Source organism: Actinia tenebrosa, unplaced genomic scaffold, assembly GCF_029948245.1.
Source record: "Actinia tenebrosa isolate PJP-AT-01 unplaced genomic scaffold, QUT_ActTen_1.0 PGA_scaffold0__85_contigs__length_37466705, whole genome shotgun sequence".
Taxonomy (NCBI): domain Eukaryota; kingdom Metazoa; phylum Cnidaria; class Anthozoa; order Actiniaria; family Actiniidae; genus Actinia; species Actinia tenebrosa.
Window position 1 is genome coordinate 30,136,292 of NW_028292569.1, and position 19,477 is coordinate 30,155,768.

At 36.7% G+C, this 19,477-nt stretch overlaps 2 protein-coding genes across 2 annotated transcripts; one reads left to right on the top strand and one right to left on the bottom strand.

The window, feature by feature from the left end:
- The first annotated feature begins 210 nt into the window (after positions 1–210).
- LOC148914049 (uncharacterized) lies at positions 211–12,411 on the top strand. Its single transcript, XM_089039684.1, has 7 exons — positions 211–281; positions 3,579–4,652; positions 5,947–7,789; positions 9,391–9,504; positions 9,823–9,963; positions 10,550–10,885; positions 11,374–12,411. Exons 2-7 carry the CDS (start codon positions 3,613–3,615, stop codon positions 11,698–11,700), a joined length of 3,801 nt encoding a protein of 1,266 aa, XP_088895810.1. The 5' UTR covers positions 211–281; positions 3,579–3,612; the 3' UTR covers positions 11,701–12,411.
- Positions 12,294–19,384, bottom strand: LOC116294980 (uncharacterized). Its single transcript, XM_031702682.2, has 5 exons — positions 19,246–19,384; positions 19,085–19,167; positions 17,036–17,274; positions 15,941–16,022; positions 12,294–15,459 (listed from the first exon to the last, which is right to left on the bottom strand). The coding sequence occupies exons 3-5, from the start codon at positions 17,258–17,260 to the stop codon at positions 12,923–12,925; spliced, it is 2,844 nt and encodes a 947-aa protein (XP_031558542.2). The 5' UTR covers positions 17,261–17,274; positions 19,085–19,167; positions 19,246–19,384; the 3' UTR covers positions 12,294–12,922.
- Between the last annotated feature and the right edge of the window lie 93 nt (positions 19,385–19,477).

Genomic DNA, 19,477 nt, shown 5'->3' on the forward strand with positions numbered 1-19,477 from the left:
AAAACATCAAGTCCAACCCCGACTGGGAGCCATTCATTCGAAAAGTCTATTCTAAGTAGAGTACCATGTTTTTATTATGGCTTTAGCCACAGTGAAACATCCAGTTGTCTACGTAAATGTAAACCACGGGCCTTACCACTAATACCCGGATCCAAAAATACCCGTATGTTTAGACTGATTATGGTTGCTATGTCAGTCACAAATTCAAAATAAATTAACCAAACTGTCGAACCAGACTGAAATTACTCCTTGCACGACGTACGAATGAATCGACGTGAAAGGTAAGATTATTATTATACAATTTACATTTCTTTAATAGCTTTTGAACATTTTTTTTCTTTTGTTACTTTTTGTTGTAATCTATAATATAACAAAAGTGCATAATCAGTTTTCTTTTACAAAACAAAAATAATTGGGTTTTACAAATCAAAACTTAAATATCTTAATCATCGTTTAAATGTCAATGTTATGGTTCATTTTCAACTCTACTAACTCGGATTTCATTTTCATGTCAACTGGAAAGAAATAAGTTTCTAATAATTTTAAACACTCGGACTTTTATTCCCAATAAACGAAAGCGTTCAAATTTAGAATGGTTCGATAAGTAGATATCAATCAAAAATATAATACCATTTAAGGATAACTTTTAAGTGATGAATACCATAATAGTTGCTATAATTTCTTCGTAGTCGGCGATTGTTTCATTACGATACAATAACTTGCAAAAACAAATGCATTTGCTATCAGCCTCTCGTTATTGTAATTTTACTTTAAGTTTTAATTAGTATTTTTGGCTTGACAACTCGCTGCCCAATGCTCCAAAACATACACTAAGCTATGCAAACAGCTTACATTGAATTTTATTCGTCCAAGTGTTCGTGTAGTTCAACGTTGCTGAAGTAGAAAATGTGAGATTTTTCAATGCAACTGCAATCTGAGCTAAACCTTTCAGAAGTGTCCAGCTTATAACTTGACAAAATGTGTTTTATAAGAAGATTGGAATCCAGTGGCAGAGCTCAGTTTGGCATATACAACAAGGTGTTAGATAGATTAAAATCTAACATAAATTCTCTATTTATTTGAATTTTAAATGGCAAAAAAGGCAAAATTAACACCAAGTTAATTCCGGCCGTACAAATAAGACACCTTGTACCGTGTCATTTTTGGAAATGGATTCCTGCTGTCATGGAAAATATCTGACTATGTTTTATTTGTCGGACCTCATTTAAAGAGGTTCGTAAATATTACTAAACATTTCCTTTCTGCCTAAATTTATTTTATTTAAGTACACTTTTAAGATTTTACTGTCTACTGAGTTTCCGTATTGATGCAAAAGTGCTAAACGATTAAACCTCAGTATAACAAATTGGTGGGCTAGAAAAGAAACAATCAAGTTCAAGTTATAACTGTTAATTGCAAAACTAATCAATCTATTGAGTTAAAATTTCCATTATATTTCGGGAATAAAAGAAAAACAAGAAAAGAAAGGAGGAGAGGAATAAAAAAATGGAAACAGAATTCAAATGAGATGAAAAAAGTTACTTGAAATTAAACCGAGAGAGACAGAGGAAGGAAAAACAACAGAGGAAGCCAAGAATGGAATTTAGACAAACAAGAAAACATTTGTTTAATTATATGGTAGAAAGAAGGAAAGATCAGATATACTACGTTTTCAAAATCGAATCTTACACACACGTTATAATTCTTGGATTACAATAGAAATCTTCAAATATTGGCCATGGTGCGTAATATTTGCCAACTTTTCCTCTAGACAACGTAATTACCATTGTAAAGATTCAGTCATTTTCTTTCTTTACTAAATTGCGCTAGCTGCATGAGTGCAAATCATAAATCCGTGAAACAGTATCAATTAGTACAAAATAGCACCAATGAAATAATTGAAATCAAAAGTACTAGTTGTATTAGTGCTATTTAGTTTTTGTGCTATTTCGAAGGTACATGGTTTGCTCTCATTCCTGCTGTGTATATCAGTGGACAAGTGTTATTGTGTGATTATGTGCGTGTCACCGGGTTTCCAGAGATTTCACCTTGACAGGTTAAGGACAGGTGGCTTGGTTAGAGTCAAACCAAATTTTCTTGTTTAACCAAAAAAACGTCAAGTTAGGGTTCACAAACCTACCACATGTAAAGTATGTATTGAAATTTTCACGAAAACTAACACATTCAACTCTCCGGTGATGATTAACACGAGAAAACAATGCATTAGAATGATAATATTAAAAAATTACAGCAGATCCATAGACCCATATGGGTTATATATATTATTTGGATATTATAAATAGAATGTATAGGTTATTGATTTTTATTTTTAATTGATTTATTTAACCCCAGGCTAAGACTCACATTGCGCCGAATTCACCCCAAGGTGCTCCAGCTAGAATTAATTTATTATGAAAATAGAGGTCCACTAGATGCATGCATGACTGGACAACTAAGTATTTTACACAGCATATAGTGGAGAATATATTGGAAATAACTGATCTAGCTATTTATGGATATCCATATCAAACAATTGTTGTCGTTCGCGGGCTTCCTGTGGTGACAAACCACGCTCCCCTCCCCTACACATTTCCAGTCTTTTTTCGGCCAAAACCAAGATGGCTGACTAGCTGGGATGTTTTCACTCGATTTACTGTAAGTTTGAGCAGTTTTGAGCAGGAAATTCGCCTACTTAGTGAAGACAATTATATTCCAATTTCCAAATATGGTAAGTACATTCCTTATATGGTAAAAGAAACGGCTCGAGCGGAACGACAACTTTTCTATGTGAAAAGTTCGATATGGTCCTGGAAATTGGCCATTTATACAAACAATGAGGTATGATTTTTATACTAGGAGACAATGTGCAAGAATTTAACGTCATTAGCAAAGTTAGGCTAAGATTTCTTTCCCACTTATTGTGGAGATATCTGAGTACATCCTTGTTATTCTTATGAAAGAGCTGTGAGTCAACAACAATGTAGAGGAAAATTTCGAAGAGCAGTGTTAATGGAGAAGTGAAAAGGAGCTACATATATATGGAGAACACGTTTGTCTTTTTGTCACATATATTATATAACCCAATTATTTTGACTTACTGCAAATTAACTTGGTCTAATTAATGAACCTAAACAATTTAATCGCGTTCATCTGTCTTCTCGACACCTTTTTGTTGTGGAAAAATACATAATTTTGTTAAAAATTTCGAATTAAAGATCAAAATCGCATTTAAAATTTTAGAATATTGAAGTGTAGGTGTAAGTGTAGGTGTATGTGTTTGTGGAAGGGGATAGGGATGGGGATGGGATGGGGGAGAGGTGGGGGAGAAGGTGGTGGTTCGTCACCATTGTATGTTCGATACTCTCCCAATGAATGGTATGTGACATGGGATCAAAAAGGTGATTTTTAAACCTATAACTCTGACATGTTCTTGGTTTCTTTAAATTTCTTTCGTGCTCATATTGTTGTCCATGGATATTTTCAGTCATTAACTCCAATGTTTTTATTGATGCTTTTAAGCAGGATTGATAGTCACTGTTTTAATTACTGAAAATGGAAATTTGCCTTATTTCTTGCAGATAATTATACCCCTAGTTTTTTTAAAAGACCACAATGCACAAGTCCAAGAAAACCAGAACAAGGCAATCAGCCATCCCAGTACGACAGTGCAACAATGCACACAGTGCGCAGACTCAGCAGACCATCTACACCACAAGATCAGATTCCTCAGATGGAGAAATCACAACAGTGAGACAGTCCTTCCGAATAATTGGATCGCTAGATGGAGATAATAGAAACTCAGTAGAATCTTTCTGCGATAGTAATAAAGATAGTGGATATGATGGGTCCCAAGACCTGCTCAACCAGGACAGTGGCTTGGATTGTTATTCCGAGAGGAAAATGATGAAAGCTGTCAGTTTTGAAGATGTGGACACAGAAAATGATAGCCAAGTTTGGGCCCAGCCAACAAACAGCTTGAAACATGAGCTGGATGAAGAAGTAGGAGAAGATGAAGAAGCTTTGAAAGAAGAACTTTTGAGAATCTTTGAACGTGAGAAGCTAACACTTGGGAGCTTCTTCAAACACAAAATGGAAGATATGACAAGAGAATTTAAGAATAGACAAAATGAAATGGAAGAAAATTCAAGAGCAGAAAGAGCCGAGCTAGAAAATGAAATTGCTCAAGAAAGAACAGAAATGCAGAAGAGTTTTGCAGATGAAATTGCGGCACTTACTCGCACCTTCAACGAAGAGAGAGCCAATCTGGAACAGTATTACAAGGACCAACTGAAGGAACTGAGGGAAAGATCTACCCAGGAACAAACTGAGATGGACCAGAAAACTGCAAAGGAAAAAAGTGAGTTGCAAGAAAAATTAGAGGCTGAGTTCCAAGCCATGCTTCGAGCAGAGATAGCAGACTTGAAACAGTCAACAATGGAAGAAGCTACAGACCGAGAGAAAAGACACAGTATGGAAAAGTTGGAGATGGAAAGAAAGCACAATGTAGAATTGACAGAAGCTGAAATGAACGCACAGAAAGTAAAATCTGAATTGGAAATGATGTTTACACAGGAGAAAATGAGATTAGAGAGTGAACTTAGGGAAAGAATCCACGACTTGGAAGTACAGCTAAAAGAAGAGAGGGAGAAAAGGTGAGTTGTCAATGAAATTTTGCAATTGTTGCTCAAATGAATTTCAATTTAACGGTGTGCGTTCCATATTCGATTATGACATCTTTTTGGTATATCCATATTCATTTTTCTTCTTATGCTCAAACAGTAAAGAACTAAGAAATTGTACTCTAGGGTAATGACCAGAATTAGGTCTACTAGTCAGTTGTAGCTAATAAGTCCGTTAATGCCTTTTTGTCGTTGCTGCTGCATGTTTTCCTTTCTTCTTAGGGCAACAAAAAGTAACAGCTATATTTAGTTAATTTGCTCTGTTGATATTAGTCAATGACAACTTGTTGGCTGCTTTAAGGAACAAGAAGTGACAGTTAGCCAAATGAGCAAATTAAATTAGCTGTCAGAATAACTAATGCAGCATTGTTGTCATTTATTACTGAGAAAATGATTCTTAAATTAAGTTATAAAAACTGCTAGGATATGTTGTAGTACTAAACTTTTCATCAATAGTACTTGTTTGTCTCTGATTAATTGATGTTTTGCGAAAATAGACGTTTCGTTCGATCATTTACCAATGGTCTTCACTGATGAAGACCCGCATTGGTAAATGGTCGGAACGTCTATTTTTTCACAAAAAATTAATCAGACAAACAAATACTATTGATGATATGAATCCTGGTTGCAAATTTAAGATTTTATTCATGTAATGCCGAACTTATTTCGTCGCGAAAACAGCCCAATACTTTCAGTGGCATAACAAATATCTTCACAAAAAGGCATTTGCAATATTCACAGGAATTTGAGTAAAGCGAGGTTATATGAAGTGCTGCGCACATTACAGGTGGCTGTTCAAAGTAACTGAGAACCTGTTGAAATTGAAAATGATATGCCAAATATGATGTGTTTTTATGAACTGTAGTTTAGTGATTTGCATGAGGTAAGCCTTACATCTGGAACATCTGCATTACATCATATATTGGGGCTATTTCGAGTAGCAGTCGATGAACGCTACAGGTGGCTGCTTCGTTTGAAACCAAGACCAGCGACTTGAAATCATATAAAACGAAAATAATGAAAATATTATCAGAAGTATATGTTTAAAAATCGCAGCAACAACTTGAACAGCATTTTTTATTTGTTAGAATAATTATAACAAACTGGGCTCTTTTAACTGCTTTGGGCAATCGAAGAAACGGATCAAATTATCGAGATACAGTCATCGAAATAAATAAATGCAAACGTCTTTTAAAATTGTGCTTAATCATGCATATGTAAATTAATAGTAAGCGTTGTTTATACTGATTCATAGCATTATTTTTAGGAATGAACTGGAGAGACTTCTTGAAGAAGAAAGAATAAATCTTGAAAAACTTGACTGCGAAAAGAGAGAAGCGAGCGAGAATTTCAAAAGCGAGCTCGAAGGTCTGCGGATTGAACTAGATGAGAAGGACAAAAGCTCGATGGAAATGAGGAAAGTTGAAGAGGAAATAAGAGTGAAGGGTAAAGATGGTCTAAGTGGAAGGCTTCGTGAGGATTTCGATAAAATAGTGGATGATTACAAAATGGAACTCGAAAGGAACTACCAAAGGGATAAAGAAAAACTTCAAAAAGATCTTGATTATCAGTGTCAGGCAGAGAAACGGAGATTTCAGGAAGATCTTGAACGCGAGAAGAAAAAGCTGATTGATGACATCGCAAGAGAACGCGAAGACAATGAAAAGTCAAGGAAGAAATGTCAAGAGGATATTGAGGAGAAAGCAAAGGTAAAGGAGAGGTTTTCACAAGAAAATTGCTTGAAATACGACACTTATTCAGGCAGTCGTGAAGTGCAACGAGGAGAGAGATGGCAAGATGACCAGGACTACCGTGAGTTTGAAAAAGGAAAAAATGGTTACTCACCATCCAAACATTATTCAAGGGAAAGCAATGAAGAATTCTCTTTTGCTGGTTCGAATGTAGGAAATGATTCACACCATAACGAGGAACGATATCCGAACTCGTCCTTAAGACAACCAGTTTCTGGAAAAATTCAGATCGAATATGAAAGTCCTTCTCAGATCGAAAGTAACGAGTCAACATGTAGAGGAAACGACATTTCAAGCCATCTTGTTTCTGAAGATAAGGATGGATTGGAATCACATAACTATGAAACGGCCCCAACTTCAAATGATCTTTTTTACGTCACACCAGGAAGTGAAAACTCGTTGAGGTCAGAAATTAATGAACTGAGGCGGGAAAACGAAGGCTTCAAGGCTAAGATCGCAGCAATGGAAGAAAATATTGATCTTCACAAGACATACAAGGCCGAAGTCAAAGAAGAACTCAGCCGGCTCCAAAAGGATAAAAATGAGTTGCAATCAAAGCTAGAGAACAAAGATACGGAACAAGCTAGACATAGAACCGATGAACTAGAAGAAAAGTTAAGAGAAAGTGAGTCAAAGCGTCGGGAATTTGAGGAAAAAATTAAGGAATTGAACGAAAGGTTAAGGAAAGTCGAGTATAGGTCTCGTGAAAAGGAGCCGAGAGCTTGTCCGTTTGAGGATGAACTGATGAAGGATGAACCGTCTGTGGGCATGATGGCGGGAACAAACGATCCAATAGAAATAAAGGATAGTATTCAAACTTGCTATGCAAGTCCCTCACTAGAGTACATTAAGGAGTCTGAAGGAGATCGAAGCCTGAACGATCCACTCAACGAGCCGAGTTTATGTGTTAAGCCTGCGAGCCAAGAAAACGTTTACGGTTATCCACAGGAGACGAAAAGTAAAGAATACAAAAGCTCCTACTGCGGAGATACCACTGCGTCAAATTGTGGGAGTGACAGCTACAGGTCGTCCTTGAATGGTTTCGATCCAAACAAGTCTGGTTACTCAGACAGGTTTGGTTCAGACGCTGATTATCCAAGAGTAACAAGACCAGATCTGTACACTTCAGACAGGCCAACTAGTCCACTTTATGGAAGTCACAGCAGTCCGAGCTCTAGAATTAGTCACAAACGCAATACTTCAAAAGAGAAGTACAAACTTGGGGAACACAGCAGTTTTGGAGAGAAGAGCGATCCATTCTTTGAAACGTCGTCCCCAAGATCTTTGAAGAAAGACAGGCCTAGGCGTGATAAGAACTCCTCGTTTGGAACTAAAGACAACATGACAGCAAAAAAGAAGGTATGGGATAAATAATTTTTAAGCTCTACTGTCTATTTCATGTCTTAGAGAGCTGTTTCCATGACTGTTAAATGTGAACACGGCACCACGGCTCGGAATTGATAAAATTCATTGAGCCTATCACAGTTCGAGGGTCCATGCACTGTTCATCCAATCAAAAAGTTTGAGACACTTTGAATTCAAGGTCATTGTAAGGTACGGTCTTGACGTGATTTTTTTAGTTTGAAAGAGTTTTACATTTCATACCAAATTTGCTCTAATGGATATATTTCATTGTGGCCTATCACTTCCTTGTTCAATACTCTGATCTGCCAAAATACTATAAGCAGATATTCTAGTTCTACATCCATGGACTCCAAGTTTTTTTCTCCAGGTTCTCCGGCTGTCGTCCCCAAGCTGTTGTAGACTCGCTATTACTGAACTATTACAGCACTAACAACCCGATCTAAAACCATTAAAGATGAGGGATAATGAACTGTTCTCTGTTTATATTATAGGTCGTTTATAGATTCAAAAGATTCAAATTCAATACATATTATATCCTCTAAAAAGATGTATTATAATTTTTGATCTAAGATGCCAGTGATGGCAAACTTTCATGTTCAGACGAAAACCACCATACGCATGCGTTCCATGATCATCAGGTAACCACATACGCTATTCATCGACAAAGTTGAAATTTCTCACTTTCTGATTGACTCTTCACAATCACTAATGAAAATACAGACAATATGATTTTCTATTGCCTCAAGGGCGCGGTAATCTTTTACTAAATAGTTACAGAAAATCGAGATTTTTTTAGCGTTCGTCAAGGTTATGAAGGATATCGAGGAAAGGAACGCAAATAATGAATGAAAAATAAATGTTTTTAAGAGTAATATATGTTATAAAATATCAAGTACCAAAATCTTGACTTAGGGAGTAAGTGATGACGAGATTTCATCATAATCAGAAGAAAGCCACGATACACATGCGTCTCACGATCACAAGGTAACATACGTTGTATCACTTGGCATTGATCTCGATATGTCTTTTCTCTCTTTCCTCTAGCTTTGTACAAACATCTAAAAAGTACTTTTACGTCCAGCAATCGACCTGCTCAAACCACTCATTCATTTTCACACCATCATACTATGGCTGCAAATTACCAATCACCAATATAGCTTTGTTTATTAAAGATTGCAATAAAGAGGTTTAATGAAAGAAAGCTAACCATGACAAATGCGGCGGCCATATAATTGTATTGCGGCTGTTGTATCGTCCATGGCGCAAATAAAGCTTTCTTACAGTGATGGCATCGTCGATTGATATTAATAGCTCACCACAAGAGAATACAACAAAAGATAAATTAAGACGGTAAATCGATCACCTTTACCTATTAGAGAAAGACAAACACACGAAATTCTATATATTCTCTCTCATCTTTGTTTTGCTTTGCCCCCTGGCAAGATGCATGGCCGTCGTATGGTCGAAGTAGTCCATTGCCTAATTTAGTGGTGATTGCCTATATATCACGTGTGGTTAATTTATATGTAGCAAGATATAAAGTTCATGCTGTCAAAAAAAGTTGTATGCTAATTACATTTTGATTATTTATATAGGCCAATTATGAGAAAGCAGTTGCCGAGAGAGAAAAGCTAAAGCATTTGATCAAGAAATTAAAAGAAAAAGTTGAAGAACTCGAAAAGGAAAAAGAGAGAATCGACAGGGAAGAGGTAAAGACGTGAAATGAGCTTTAGATAGCCGTTTTATCAACACGAGTGTCACTCAAATTATTCCGCTTATAGTGGCATAACAAGAGCTCGGGAGTCGAGAGACGGGAAGCGAGAGCGTCAGTCGTGGCGCGTAATATGTACGATTAAGCCATTAAGTCATATTGGAATTTTACCGGCATGACATTGTCAAAACTAATGCTTAAGAAAAGCTACATTTTACTGGCTTATTGGCTTACTTTAAGGAGAGGGTTTAACTCCCCCCTCCCCCCACCTTTGTCTCCTGCTTTAAGCTATTATATTCGTATTTTATCCATCCAGTACAAGCTCAAAGATGACCAAATTGACAACTTTTCCTCACGTAACTTGCCAAGAGAGAATGCTGCATTGAAGTTGAAGGTTGAAGAAATGCAAAGGAAGATCAAGGTTTTAGCTGACAGACTGGAGGCAGAAAAATCAAAGGTGCAGTAAAATGAACAAGCGCTGGTTTTGAAGGCCATAATCCTGTTAAATACCCTAAAACTGTACTTCTTCATTTGAATTTTTTTGGTTCCTGATAATTTTAAACTACAATTAATTTTAAACACATGCACGCCAACAAATGTTTTTTTGTTACTACCTGAAGAGTAGGAAGCTTCTCATGCGTATTAAGAAAAGAATTTGGTATCTACAGCTAGCGCCAAAAGATCAAGAACGATGCACAATTCAGTCGCTAGTATTTCCCCACCTCGTATACCCTCAGATTTGATAGACCTTTCCAGAATTCTCTCGAGTGATCACGAAATGGTTCCAAGTAGAGGTAGGACTTGATAAAATACAGTAAATATATGTGAGTTGAGAGTTGTGTGTATAGAATATTCTAATGTAGTAAGGAGTGTGTATGGAGGATACACGGCCCCACAGCTCTTATCTTTAATGCATACCGTGTATAAATAAAAAATTTTTTTTAACACATCAGGTCCATCCTCGACTTGGGACTATTGCTTCGTCAGCCACAAAGCGAATTCAGTATATCTAATATATATATATCATGTCTTTTTTAATGAAGAACCCTTCAGATAACGAAACGCTTAAGAGGAAGCCGTACTCAATGCAAGACATTGAAGATCTTCAAGGAAAACTCCAACGTACAGGTGATGCCATTAAGGGCAGCGACGATAACCTCGACCCCGATGTACTGAGGAGAATCGAAAGAGAGATCAAGGCTATAGGTGACTTCATTAGGAGTCACTATTACGAGGAAAGCCATGGCGGATCGTCCTATCGTTCTACAAATGATGCTGGAAAAGTCTTAGGGCTTCAAATGGAAAAGAAAGAGTTGGAAATGAAGCTGGACATGGCAAAAGAGGCGATGAATGACTATGTGACTCGTCTGAGTGACAAGGTATGGCACAACGTAAAGGTTTATTTTACTTGCTGAAAGTTGCATTGAGACTTTTCCAGTTATAATATGGGTTCTGTTTACAGTAAAAGGGTGGCTCTACTGGTAGGCTTTTTTCGTTTCGTTCCGTTTTTGTTTGTCGTTGTTCAGTGTAGTTTTCTTTGGGGATGTCTCCATAAGAATACGAACGCAGGTCACTGAGGTTACTTTATGTGAACGAGACTTGGGAAGCAGTCATTAAGAGTATATTAATTCGCGTGCATGATGGCAGAGATGCTTTGAATCACATTCTTATATCAGCTTTGTAGCTGCATCTGATATTACACTCACGAGGGGATTAACATATAACAAGATTGTAAAGTATTATTGAAGTACAAAAATCATGACTTTCCCAATATTTCATTTTGATTCAAAAGTCTTCTGCCATCCCTTTGAAACCAATTACAAATAATGAGTCTTCATTAATGCTCGTTATTGCTGTCCACTTACAGATGGAGGACTTTCAAGAATCAAACAGTCTGTCTGATTCCACTTTACAAGAGCTATACGACCGCAACGCCAGACTCAAAGAAACATTAAGAGCACTCGAGAAGGGACAACACAAATCCCAAATGCAAAACGAGCAGCTAAGGCACCAAAAGATGGCACTTCAAAATTTGATTGGGCAGCTTTGTAAACCTGGTGACGTTTCCTTTGGCTCGCAGTTCTCGAGCCCGAGGCATTCTGGGAGAGGAGGCGGTAACTATGGTTGCACCATGACGTCGCAGATCCATTATGGAATTCCTAAGCTTGATTTCAATAAAAACTATGGGTCTTGAGTTTTGAAAGAACTGAGTTGGGGGTAACACTCATTTGAATGTCAGAGATGTTGCTCAATTTGTTTTCGTTCATATCCTTGTATTTTTACGAGATAAATGTACGCTTTTGGGTAACTGAAATACAAAGAGATTTTATAAAAATCAAATTTGCTTTTAATTTATTGAGTTTGGACCGAACCCGTCATTGGATTTATCACTAGTTTCATTTATGCATTTTTAACGATTATAACCTTGTGAAGCATCTTATGAATGGGGAAAAGGTTTCAAAGCTATCGTCAGTAACATTTTGTACAATGCATAAAAAAATGTTTATATATTTTGAAGTTCTTGCAATTGGGTGTATATCAAATATGCTATCTTAAAAAAGACATATATAAAATATTTAAAAATAATCTGTTACTCAAACAAAATATTTATGTGTCGACGTAATAATAGGATGAAGCAAAATTCACATTTCTGGAATTTACACCCCGCTGGTCTTACCATATTATGTATATGTAAATATAGGTTTTTTATCAGATAGGTTCTAGATAATTTACCCTATATAACTATACATATAAAAACGTTTTGATAAAAGGTCCATACTTTCCTCGTTACACAGGTGACAATATTTTAATCTAAGTGCTTTTTTTTCTGTTTGCTATCAATTGATTTTTTTGGAGCATGCATATGTATTCTATTGATCTTATTTAATAAAATGATTTAAAATTATTGAGATGTTTAAATTGCTTACTAATACCACAAAAGGAGGGGTTCTGAGTGATTATCACTCATAACAATTTCCCCTCCAAATACGCGTTCTCGTTATAAACATAACCGCCTATTTGAAGAAGGGTCACAGGTACCTCAAGGTACAGGTACTTACTTCATCTAACATGAACCTTTCATAGTGATAAGGACATCTTAATTTATTCTTATGCAGCAAACTAGCTATGGCAGACTAGATTCTCTTACAAAATGAAGCATATTTGTTAGAAGGACTATCTAAGTGTCTAGGGACATTTGAAGGCACTAATAAAGTTCCAATTCTTTTCATTTTCTTTCCTTAATTAATCATGCAGCAATATATGGCAGACGGAGAGAGCCTATGCCTACAATATGAAGCATATTAGTTCTCGTAGAAGTACGTTTGCTTCTATAACAATTTATATCCTCAGCAAAATATGACAGTTGACAGAGGCTACCTTGCAATATGAAGAGCCGTTTGTTCTCGTAGAAGGACTTAAATTTCTAATGACATTTGGAGGCATTGATAGAGTTGCAATGCTTCTTCGACAATTTCTTTGGATTCCTCGTCGACGTCACTCATAATTGATTCTAGACATCCTCGTGCTTCAGCAAATTTGTTTAGCTTAAAGTAGATTACGGACAACAGAAAGACATAATGCTTCTTGGACGTTTTTGCACTCATATCTCGTACAACCTTGGAAGCAGATGTTAAAGCCTGCTCAATCTCATTGGCCTCAAAGAAGCCAGGGTTAGCAGTGCTGCACTCAATCAGAAGAAAGTGCTGAAAAAAATTAATTTGGACTGCACATGAACCTACTGAATCTATGTAGGAATATAAGTGATCAGGGAAAATGAACTTAGTCACATAGCGATTCAAATTCTTCAGCTCTATTTCTAGGAATGGACCATTCAGAAACGAAAAGGTCCACAAACAAGTTGGATTGAGGCGCAATAACATCCTGCATGCTTCCTTTTTCATCCCAAACATCAGGAATAGAAAGATTGTGTTGTACGAAGAAACAAAATAAAGGTTGATATCTAAAGTGCCGTTTAAGTATTGAATGAACAATTCGTAGGCTGTCAATTTGGCTGTGGTGGTGTCTTTGTCTTTAGGCTTTGGCGCCGCTTCGACCATTTCTTCCATCTCCTTTGCGTGTTCGAATGTGGAATCATCGGTTTGTAACTTTGGGAACATATTCATCATTTCTGTCAGGGCTTCTGGCAAAGATGCTGTATTGTTTCCCGTGTCTGAATCGGATGTCGTCTGTGATAAAAGCTCGAGACATTCTTTCATTCCTTCCATGGCAACAGCTGCTTTTCTAAGTTGCAATTCTTCTGGACTCTTGATGGCAGGGACGTATAACTTGGTCATCCATAAAGCTATCTTCAGCATTGCTCTTTGCATTGTGCCAGAAATGGCAATGGTTGTTGGTTCAGTTCCAGAATAGATGTGAGCATTCAAGACTTGTATTCCTGAAGCATGAAGCTCTTTCGATTCGCAGAAGCTCTCAAGAACAAGCATCCTATATGTCAGCACTTTAAAAATAGGACTGGCTTCTCCCTGGGCAGGAAGTTGAAGACCAAGCATGCTTGTGATTGATTTGACATTTTCATTCGCTTCAATCGCCTCGGGATACTTTGTGCGTAGGAATTCCTGAAATTTACAAGACTGATCGACTTCTACCCCAGAATAGGTGACGTCAGACATGAAAGAAAACTGGTTTGCATTGAAATCTGGATTTACTACTTTCATGATCTTCCAAGCATCTTCCAACAAAGCAAAAGCTCTGTTGTACTTAATTAGTTCATTCATTGATATATCAGAATGAGCATGGCGAATAAGAGACATCACAATGCTATGGGCAAGCAGCTGAAAATCATTATCGGGCTTTTCCTGTTTACTAAGCTGGAAGTATGGTTGAAAGTCATCTTGAAAGATTTTGCCTCTGCTGAAATCGAAGGCAAATTTGGCGTCAAACATCATTAGGTATTTTTCTGGAGCTTTTCTGACAGCCTTCACTTTCTCCAGAACTTCTTTAATATTCTCTGCTGGATAGTGATCAATGAGATTGTAGCCTTCAATAAAGTAGCTCATCACTCTTCCGTTCTCCAGGTGACTAATGAGTTTATCCAGCAAAAAATACAGGCATGGTATAAGGTTAACCTCTGTCCACATACTAGCAGAGCCCTCCGTTTCCTCTAGTGCTTCAAACAAGATGTTCTTCAGATGGTATGTCGCCAACAGCTTAGGCTCCTTCAGAGCTGTCTTGTGCAGCATTTTGAATAGAATGTAGCACTTTCTCTGAACCAATGTCAGAGATGATCCCAGTACACTTTCAATAGCTGATGTTGAAAGACGCCATTCCATGTCTTTTCCTGGACTTCCATGGTACCCTACACCAACAGCATAGCATGGTTTCTGGAACAATTGCAGTCGAATGTCTTCAGGTGGCCATGGACGAGTTTGAATCCGCTCTTGCCAAGCTAACAGCTGGTCAGGCAATCCATCACATTTAAAGGTAGGGACGAAATCTCCATCAAAAATACTTTTGACCGATTCATCTTCGTTTAATACTTTCATATTGATAGCTGGACCTTGCCTTGTGAGCTTTCTTCCCTTAAGATGTTCCACGGTTTGAAATCTAGAATTAAGAGGATCATAAATTGAGGACAGAAACATCTCACTTGACAAGTAATTTCCTTCTTCACAATGGATCACAGATTTCTTTAGTGGTTCTGGAAGAACGTCAACATTTCCTTCAACGAGTATTCTAGTGAAGCCCAAGTGACAGCCATTGTTGTCCATGACTAAATAAACGTTAGAAGAGGGAGATGCATTGTCGGAGGTCATGGCTTCTGGGAGTTTACACATAAGCGGTTGCGAGATCAAAAGCATGACGTCAAGATCTGCTGATTCATATACATCAATTTCTGAATCTGCAGATTCATCGCTGTTCCGTGCTTGATACGGGGGTAAAAACAGCTCTTCACGAGAACTGCCAGAATGAATCATGTATTCTCCAATGTCCTCTACAGTTAAGAAGTAAAATAAATGTTTCAATAAGTGTATACGCCTAAAGCGGCCTGCTTTACACTAGCTTTGGAATTGAAATCGTAAGTAACATACGCAGACTCATGTAGGTATGAAAAAATACGATCACAGAGTCTGACTGTGTATCTTTAACGGTCTGAGTTCTTATTAGTTATATTAGTTCTTATTATATAGTTACATATAGTTACATATAGTTATTATATAGAGCACAGTGCACTCGCCTACGGCTCATGCTTCTCATTACACTTCTTTCATGCTCACACAACTTTCTGCGTGCTTTATTATTGAACGGAGCACGTAAAAAGCTGTTTATTTGTTAATGACTAAACGGTCGCTCGCGCGTATTTATGAAAATGGGTAGATAAAAGTCATGAGCCATAAATGATGATCCAAAATTTGCATAAATAAAATGTCATTGTTATTAAGGGAAAACTTACTGGGGATAAAAAAGAAGAGTACCTGTTTCTGGTGAACTGATTCCGAAAAAAGAAGTCATCAAAGATCTTGCATTTGAAGACGGATCTTTGTATAAATCTCCTAGCTGGAAAAAAAAAAACATCGTATTTATTTATGAAATCCATATAACACCCATTCCACGTTAAGTGGAGCCAAATGCAGTATTGTGTATTTTTATCCTAAAGATGATATTCCGGGAAATATTACCTTTTTCCTGTATTTTATGAATAGTTTTAATGATTATCTTTTCATACAACACACACACACACACACAAAACCATTTCAAAAAGAATTTTTAAAGAATAAGTCCTGAAATATGCAAAATAATGTTTAACATTTTTGTTTTTCATGCATGAGCCATTCTTAGTCTTGCAAATACTGGGTAATGTCTAGTCGCCGGCAGACTTGAGCTATGAAGACACTCGAACCATGTACACACATGTACACGAGTTTTAGGTAACTTTTTAAAAATGCATGCTGTAGCCACCAGTAAGCCTTAGTTCAGTCATATCAACCGCACCACTTTTAACCGTCCGAACCATTTTCCCCCTCGTAAGATATATTTATTACACAAGTATATAAGAACAATAGGACCACCTTTTTAAAATACCATTTAGCCATTCAATTGGTAATACGTTTTATTTTTATTGCTCAGGTGAATAAAATGCTTCTTCTTCGAGTCAGAGTGTTTGAAACAGTAGAAAATTCAGGAAATGAAAAACATGAAAAGTAAAGTTTCTTCACTGTGATGTGATTGTGTCAAATGATGTGACTGTGATTTTAACATGGCTGGAGCACTGAGCTCATTATTTTTTAGAAAACCTTACAGCAGTGGCGTAGCGAAAGTTCCACTTTTGTTGGAGCGGCGGGCGCGCGCGTTCTGGCCAAAGTTCCCGCGAAATTAAATAGAACCCTAAAAAAGGACCATTCAAGTCGCAAAGTACTCTCCTTTTATCCTGGTATGGATCAATTATATAAAATCCCTTGAAACATTCAGTCAACTTTTTCGATCAAAAATATAGTACATAAAATGAAAATATAAAGATTAATCTCACGTCTTATATGTCTCTATCTTAAAGTAGTATGGGTTATTCTTACCATTTTCATCAACGATTTTTGTTCAGATGAAACATTGACCTGAATTTCAGCAATTGGTATGAAGTACTTGAAGACCAAAGACCTTAGAGTATCAGGGTTTTGGTCGGCGAGGAAGTCTTCTACAGGTGTACTGTCATATGAGAAGGATTCATTGTGAAGTGGGATGTCGAGTAACGGTTGGCGTTTGAAATCAAGAGATGATAACCCAAATCTGTTCCCAGCCATATTGTGATCATTCACTGCAATGATATCAAAAATGGATGTTCAAATGTTAAAACCTTAACAAATGGCTGATCTGAGAAAAAATGCTAGCCAATCAAAACCGAGAACATTTGCAAAACTGAGGTTTCACTTTTCCAAATGAATGCCACCAAATGAACAAAAAAAAAAAACGTTGCTAATAAGAGATTGATAACAGCCACACGAATTTTAATAATTTTGATATCTCTATTGCGATTGCAATGGCGGGCATGGTTTTATTTTTCAGTGGTCGAACATCACTATTATTATATCCAAATCAAACATTTACGTCTAAAAGTCCTCATCTTACATACATGTCATTGTACTGGCACCACATAAGTGTACATACAACCACAGGAAGCCCAAGCTAGGATGTTATATCTATTAATGTGAGGAATTTCGGTAAAATAAACGATAGACACTCATAAAAGAAATTTATAGACCTAATGCATGCATTAATTTTCAGATATAAAAATATGAAACATAAGCACCACCCTCAGAAAGAGCAATCAGAAATATGTATTTTTGGAAAGTTTTATTGCTAAATATAAATTCCAATTAAGTTATTTGGAATTAAAACTGCAGCGATTGTCTAGCCTGCGTCACATCCGGAAGAAAATTCCGGATGTGACGCAGGCCACGATTGTCATGCTTTAAAAAAGTTGACGACTAGCCTTGTTCTCAAAAAAAAAGTATGCATGGACTCGCTGCGGTCTATTACGTCACTCTCTTACGGGATCGCTCGTTTGAACGTTTTTAATTTTGGCGGGCACTCATTCGACTTCGACTGTGTCTCAGTTCCGCACCAGATCTTGGACTCCCAAACTCTATAATGCTTCAAATCAAGATATTATATCCAATAGATCGATTACAAGTCCGCTTTGTCAATTTTTTATGTACATTTTATCACTTGAAGCTTTATTAACACGGACATATATTTCTCTACAAACATCGAAGACACAGTTTGTCAAGTGATTAACCCCAGCTCAGCGTGACTAATTCAAGAACAATTCGACATTATTAAAAGGATGCATTTTCTCGACTTGGAAAACTTTATGGATGGCTTGTATTTAGCGATTTAAACTCAGGTAAGCCTAGTTCTTTATCGGAAACGAGGACTTATAAAAATATCATGACATACAGCCAAAATTATTTGGTTTTTGAGTGAATGACTCAAGGTAGCCTCCTTTGCAGGAGGGAAACGTTGCGTGACGACCCAAAGAACGGCTGCAAAGGAGACTAGATTCAAGGCTGAAGGTCAAAGTTTTTTTAAAATATTAAAACCAAATTATGTAAATCAAACATTAACTTTTATGTATTCTGAAATTTTCGGGTTACAAATATCTCAGTGTTTCAATAATATCTGATCTCGGTAAATTTACTTTCAATTCATGCATCTTGAAGTTTAATTAATGTCAGGCTGTAAACAAACTCTTTGAACAGCAAGTTGTTATTTCTGTAGTCTATTTTTGTGATCAGATATCGCTAGACCATGCAAGCATTTATGGATATATATAAAGTAGTGTCGTCTTAAATTCAAACGATGTAAACTAGCAGTTATATTGAGAAAAATAGTTGAGAATATTTTTTGAATTTCAATTCTAAAGTCAAGCTGTTTATGGGAGCTTGCTTTCACAATATCTTATTATTTCGATTCGATTTGATTCGATTTGCGTTTATCTGTTTCATATACGATAATCATTGCTGAAAGAGCTGAAGATCCAAATAATCCACTGACAGTTTTCTAGATACAAAGCTCATGGTTTAAATTAATCAAGTTTAAAATATCTTGAAAAAAAGTTTACAAACCTCATTCGAGTATCTTTGACCAGCTGAAGCGTACCTGAAGCGTAGCGAACTAGGGTCGGTATTCCTTCTCAGTATGCAATAAGCTATAAAGAGTGAGATGAGATTTTCAAACAAATATAGCTAAATATTGTGTTATCTCGTGGATAGCCTTCGTTCCTAACCTTAGAACGTTGAATGAGTCGTTTTATTGCAGGACAGGACTCAAATCTTGCGCTTATTTGAATCCAAGGAAAGTACATACACCTATAGGAAGTTACTGAACTGATGAATGACATTTCCTGTTTGAATAATCAACCACGCCACAGGAAGTACGATCGCGGAAAGTTGGATCTATTTCACTTCGGGTAGACTGCAAAATAACTTCTGAACCCCAGGGTAATTGAATAGACGATA

Excerpts from the sequence above, each read along its gene's own strand:
- LOC148914049 (XM_089039684.1), top strand. The coding sequence starts at position 3,613 with ATGCACAAGTCCAAGAAAACCAGAACAAGGCAATCAGCCATCCCAGTA. Across the intron at positions 4,653-5,946 it reads AAAGAAGAGAGGGAGAAAAG|GAATGAACTGGAGAGACTTC; the intron begins GTGAGTTGTCAA and ends CATTATTTTTAG. Across the intron at positions 9,964-10,549 it reads TGGAGGCAGAAAAATCAAAG|AACCCTTCAGATAACGAAAC; the intron begins GTGCAGTAAAAT and ends TTTTTAATGAAG.
- LOC116294980 (XM_031702682.2), bottom strand. The coding sequence starts at position 17,260 with ATGGCTGGGAACAGATTTGGGTTATCATCTCTTGATTTCAAACGCCAA. Across the intron at positions 16,023-17,035 it reads AAAAATCGTTGATGAAAATG|CTAGGAGATTTATACAAAGA; the intron begins GTAAGAATAACC and ends TTTTTTTTCCAG. Across the intron at positions 15,460-15,940 it reads AATCAGTTCACCAGAAACAG|AGGACATTGGAGAATACATG; the intron begins GTACTCTTCTTT and ends TCTTAACTGTAG.